General features: G+C 39.8%; 1 protein-coding gene across 2 annotated transcripts in view; it reads right to left on the bottom strand.

Moving 5' to 3' along the window:
- Window positions 1-982: 982 nt before the first annotated feature.
- The window catches only part of bco2l (beta-carotene 15, 15-dioxygenase 2, like), a 28,422-nt gene continuing 23,404 nt past the window's right edge, over window positions 983-6,000 (bottom strand). For both annotated transcript variants that reach the window (XM_026321601.1, XM_026321602.1), the window contains exons 7-12: window positions 5,260-5,420; window positions 4,668-4,838; window positions 4,008-4,145; window positions 2,175-2,357; window positions 1,883-1,993; window positions 983-1,601 (exon numbers count right to left, since the gene is read on the bottom strand). In XM_026321601.1, coding sequence (XP_026177386.1) covers window positions 1,485-1,601; window positions 1,883-1,993; window positions 2,175-2,357; window positions 4,008-4,145; window positions 4,668-4,838; window positions 5,260-5,420 — 881 coding nt within the window. In that variant the 3' untranslated portion in view covers window positions 983-1,484. The remainder of the gene's footprint in view (window positions 1,602-1,882; window positions 1,994-2,174; window positions 2,358-4,007; window positions 4,146-4,667; window positions 4,839-5,259; window positions 5,421-6,000) is intronic.

Here is a 6,000-nt window from a genome sequence, read left to right as displayed (position 1 = left end):
GTCAAACTTTGTTTAAGGGCAAAGGTCAGTGTACCTCCTTTTTGCTGGTCATGCTCGCTGGAAAGAGTACTAATGAACCTGAACGTAACGTAGCTCACACATGCAAGCATGACTAATGTGACTAGGAGTTATGGGTTAATTAATGTGTCTTGGGAGACCTGTACAGCATGTTTATTAGGAGACACAGCCAGAGTTGAGAAGACACTATGACAAAAAACATAAGGGTTAACTCTGAGTACTAAATTAATTTAAACAGAACAGTGCAGCTTGATTCCTTCCTGTTTTACTCAGTTCAGTGTAATAAGACGAGCAAAAGATGAAATGTCTGTGTGTACTGTGCAGACATGAATTATTGAAGTTTGGGACTTGCTGTTACAAAATCTTTCTCACTCTAACATTTGACTAAAAGTCAATTTTGAAATATTAAAAAAGGGAAAAAAATATATATATGGGTCATGATATATTTGAAACTTCTCAGCTTTCACAGAGCGACAGCGCCTGTTTCAGATACTGAGCCCAGAGTCAGCTCAAATCAATCTGTTCAAATCAATGTGAGAGGGAAAATAGCCATCAGTACAGCATCAGTAAAGTCAATTGTGGAGAAGGTGGAGTGACAAGTGCAGCTACTTTATATTCTGGATAGGGACCGTGTGTTTTATTCCTCTCTGTTCTGTTCATCTCGCAGTTTAATGCAATGAAACACCAAGCTGCTCTTGTTCGGACACAAGTTCCTACATGTTGTGTTTATGTCTAAGTCAACTTTGTTTTGGGTTGTTTTGAGCGAATAAAAAGCACTGTGATGTGACCTCTGCTAGACTCTCTGGAGGCTATCGACCAGGGAGATCCATTTGTTTTCCAGGCAATTCAGATGTTGTCCATTTCTATCACATTACTTTAACAGAAATTGAATTTCCTCTGATGCTTTTTTATGTATCCTAAGTGCTGTTCTGTCCTCACTGGGAGTATAACATTTCCAGTGGTGTGATGATGCAAAAACACTTTAGATTTAAACAGAAAAAAGAAAAACAGATTTTACTTTAATGCGTATACTGACGTATTTTATCTAAATGTTTTCCATGTCAAATATTAGTCCTTCCAAAGAAGTACTAGTCCTGTGGTCCTTTGGCTAAATACTGTTTCAAATATCTTACAAGAGTACATAAGAATACACAGAGGACTAACTTTATTACTGAGCTGATGCCATGCTGGGCTTTCCATCTTAGTGTAGAAAAGATTGCTAATCTCTTTGACTGTAATGGCACTACACAGCAAGTACATACACCTGTACCTATCAAGGTGGTACCAACAAATTCCATGAGTCTGCAGTTTTTTTGCTTTTGTTCTTTTACCAGCTCCTATTTATTTGAGTTTAGTGTTTTTCAGCCAGTGAGATCAACAGAAACCATCAATTGTGTGAATAAAGTAGCTGGTTGTTGATACAGTTTCAGCAATTTGCCAGTGAGTGGAAAACATCTGAGGCACATCTAGCCCATCTTGTAAAACGCACCATGGGTTCCACTTGGGATATTGACAGGAACCTCTGCCCTGCCCAGCTCAGTGAAGTTCTTGGCATCGAGAATGAGCAGGAAAGTACTTTTATCCTGGAAAAAGAAGAGAAGAAGAGATTAAATATGTTGTTATGTAAAGACAAAGGTCATAGAACACCCTTCGCACAGTAATGACAGTGAAAGTGCCAAATCATTTATCGTGTAGTGTAAAATACGGTGTATATGTATTGTCAGGTCATACAAAAATCACAGTAAATGTAATATAATGTCAAATCCACCAAAGTAATGTGGCCATTGATTCACTGCCAGTGATGTCTGTTGCTCTTGCAGAGAGTCCTTGTTTTGTTTTTTTCCCCCCGTGGTTGGTAACTTACTTTTCTGGGTGTAATGATGACTGACAAGACCACTCCATCATCTTCCTCGGTAGCTTTGGGCGACGCAACAAAGACAGGCTCAGACGGGTACAAGCCAGGATAACGCCACACCTAGGCAGGGAAGATTACACAAATACTCTTGACTCTGAGCTGTTTCATGTTTAAAACCAACTCCCAATCTACTGCTCCCTCTCAGTGATAGGGAAACAGCAGTAGTAATAACTTTGATGTGATAATACCCAGTCCAGCTAACAATGAGGTCTCTCTAAGTAGTCTTTGATTGAAAGAGAACCTTAAGCTCCTTGGTGTGGAGATCCATCTTGAGCAGGGAGTCGCTGAAGACGTGTCCAAATCCACAGGAGTAGAAGTAGCGGTAAGATCTGCCGTTGTACTGGTCATAGTTGATCTGTGGGAACTCAAGGCCACCGTATTGCAGCAACTCATCATTGTGAAGCTCCTCATGGGTCATGTAAACCTGCAGGATCACAGACTCAACTTGAATCAGTGCAACTTTCACATTTTAGCTTAAAGAAACGTGCCTAGGTGATGCACACCAACAGACCTTAGTTACTGTATTTTGTAAAGCTGTCAGGACTGCAATTGATTGGCACTCATTTACAACTTTAGCTTTTAAATTTACTTTAAAAACATATGTATCTTTAACTGCAATTACAAAGCCTCAATTTTCTATGTGTTTCCAGTAACTGTGGTAGCCATCTGGGATTTTACAGCTGTTTTTTGACTGTTACTGTAAGGATTAAGGGTTTAAGTAGAATTTTCTGTTCACAACAAAAACCAACAACACTACCTTTCTCAAAACCAAATGTCTAATCTTATTGCACAAGCCTTCTGCATGACAATCCAAATGTCCAAAAAATACAAAGTCAAAATAGCAGTTAATGTAGTCCACATTAACTAAGGACCTCTTCAATGGATTGGCAACACTTCTCAACTTAAGTTTGCAAAACAGAATTCACACACTTAACTCTGGTCCATGGGATAAGCAGGTAGAATAAAGCTCATCAGGCCAAGTAAGGTTTTAACCAGTAGAGTCACATTAACATAATATGAGGATCCATTGGAACTCCAGATGCAGGTAATGAGTAGCGGACAGGAGTCGGCTCGGGAAAGCAGATCAGACTCTGCTCGGTTCAGATCAGGCAGAAACTAAAATCCTTACTTGGATTTTGGTAAGGCCATAAGACCACAGGTCACAACATGAGGAATCAGGTTCGGCCTTTAGGAGTCAGTTTAGGCATTCAGCACTCAGGTTAGGCTTTCATGAATCAGGTTAGGTCTTCAGGGATCAGGTTAGGTTCAAGCGTGCAGGAGTCGGGTTCGGCCTTCAGGAAACAGGTACGCCATCGAGTCAAGTCAGGCATTCAGAAATCAGGTTAGGCCTAAGGAACCAGGTTTTGGTCTTCAGGCATCAGGTTTTGGTCAGGCAGAATATGATGTCAGGCAGGGCTGGAGGGTGAGCACCATAAGGTGACCTCACAATCTGGCAAAGGCCATGTGGCTGCAGACCTGCTTATATGCAGAATGCCACAGATCCTATTGATTACTGGGCACAGAGCAGACAGGTGAAACTAATCAAAAGTAACTAAACCACATTACAAAAACTAACTAAAGGGAATACAGGAAATGAAAATCAAAATAAAAGTCCATAGCAGGAAGTTCAAAAACCAGGATCCTAACAGTTACATGTACAGCGGGAACGAACAGTTAGACTGAGGACAGTGTCACTCAGTAGTCATGGCAACTAAAACATCGCCTTTTCTTTCACCATTTCACCTTTAATCTAGTAGAAGAAAATGTTGGACAGTGTGTTTGTGTGTGGGGGCACACATGAGCAGTTAAATGGCAATTGTTCATCCATATGGTGGACTCTCACTTTGACATAATTTTTATCTGCTGTACATAAATTACTATCTTGTGAAAAATACTTTCAGTGTCTCATTATGTTGGATAATTGCATTGTGTGTAGGAGTGAACTGGCTGTATTTATCATGATTATAGACCTCATTCTTTACTTGATTCCAGTAAAATCTGATTGAGTCTAATGCACAGTACAACATATTATTTTATAAACACAATGACACTACTGCACTCAGTTTAATTCTACCTCTCCTGGGTTTGTCTTCTTTGCTGTGGCTTTATAGTTATGTAGAGTGACAAGGTTTTGGTCCAAAGGAGTTTGTTCATCTACAGTCAGGGGTAGGACGTATCTCCTTGGGAGGTTTCTGCACAACGAGTTGTAAAACTGCCAAAAGAAATCAGACAGATATGAAGAACTGTGAGTGTGCCTCCTTTGATTGAATAGTGCAATATAACCTCAGGAACAATCAGACCCAAATGGAACATTACAGCGTTTACGTGGCAGTGATATTGTTTGAAGGCATTTTACACTATCTCTGCGTAGGTATGCTTTAATTAACATAACAATAAAAATCTCTGCCTAAGATGTACCTAAAATTTGTAAACAAAAGCAGGGGAAAGAGGAGGAGAGAGGAGAGAAACAACACTTTGGTGAAAAAATATATCCCTTGCCCAGAACCAGAAAAGCCTCCTTAAAGTGCTGCCAAGACAGGTTTAGTTTTCCATATATTGTGGACATTGTTTAAAGTAAGTAAAAATTGGATGGATTCATAGATTAATCATGTTAAAAAATGCAAACCAATATGCCAGCTGAACAACAGTGGAAATGTAAATATTATTATGCAGAAAGGATGTTTTTATTTATTATATATTGTATCATATTGTGAGTCAAACTGTGAGCATTTACCTTATCCACCTCCTCTCCCGAGCATCTTCGGAGGTTCTCCAGTGTGAATTCTCCAATGACCTCACCATCATCTCCACAGCACATGTCCATAACCAAGAAACCACTGTCCTCAAAAGCATTGATCTGATGCAGTGTAAACATGGGCGCTGCACGGTACCTCACTTCACTTTCCTGTTGTATCAGTGACATCAACCAATCAGGAAACAGAATCATAAAATATTACCAAAATAATGTAGTGTTACAAAGGCTTTTGGACTGACAATAAAGAGCTGGTGTGTTACTTTTAACATCTGAAGACAAGCTCCCTCCTTGGCACAGCTGTTATTGTATTGCACCTCCACAGTTTGAAAGTTTGGTTTTGTATGCTTAATGGGTATGTTGTGTAATGAGATGAGAAAATTGAGACTAACTATGTGTGAGAAAAGCTACACCAGCAGAGTGTGACTTCATCAAAATAAAAAAGGAACAACTTCATGCATGAAGAGATCAGCTTGCAGCTTTCCATTTTGGTGGGTTGAGTGTGTGTTTCCTACATCTCACTTTCTTGTATAAAGTAAACGTAAGGCTGTGCAGTGAACTTATTTTAACGTACCTTGCCAGTGTGTCTGTTAACCAGGTGGAAGATGGTTCCATACTGAGGCTCCCAAGACATGATTTTATTAAAGCTCTTCCCCTGGATTTTGTACAGCATGAACTTCAGCAAGTCCAGTTTGATCGGCTGCTCAATGAACACAATGTAGTTCTCTGACATGACTGAAGAGGGAGAGCACACAAAAATAGGTGAACCAAGTTTTTTTTTTTTCTTAAGGCATGTATGTAACTTATAAATTAGTTTCTAAATTGGCCCATGTCAGTCTGTCTTGCCACAGCCTTTTCTAACACTTTCTAACTCTAAAAATGTTATGATTACACATAAACATGAAACTGGGGATAAGAACAACCCCCCATCTACTCTTATTTAATGACAGGAGTAATTACTGTATGCGGTGCCTTGTATAATGGTACAACGCTCAATCATTTGTGAGATTTTTTGGTGCCAGACAGTCTGACAGAGCAAGGGTGGTCTGCCGGAAACAGAGACCGTGATGAAATCAGGAAAGTGGTGCACTGCAAAAATCAAATGGAGCAACAATGGTTTAGATCAGGAAGAGCGTAAAAGTCAAGCTTGCATTAGCTGATTGGCATCATCTTAATGCTTCATTATCAACGGCTTCTTCATTGACTGTTTGGCTCTGACCTAACTGGTAAGATCCAGTCTTATTTGTACAGGTGCACTGTGCAACCAACATAACGTAACTCTCCTCCAGTTTACTCTGTTGATTCACTCATGCCA

This window comes from Mastacembelus armatus, chromosome 9 (assembly GCF_900324485.2).
Source record: "Mastacembelus armatus chromosome 9, fMasArm1.2, whole genome shotgun sequence".
Lineage (NCBI taxonomy): Eukaryota > Metazoa > Chordata > Actinopteri > Synbranchiformes > Mastacembelidae > Mastacembelus > Mastacembelus armatus.
This window is presented reverse-complemented; position numbering and strand designations above follow the sequence as displayed.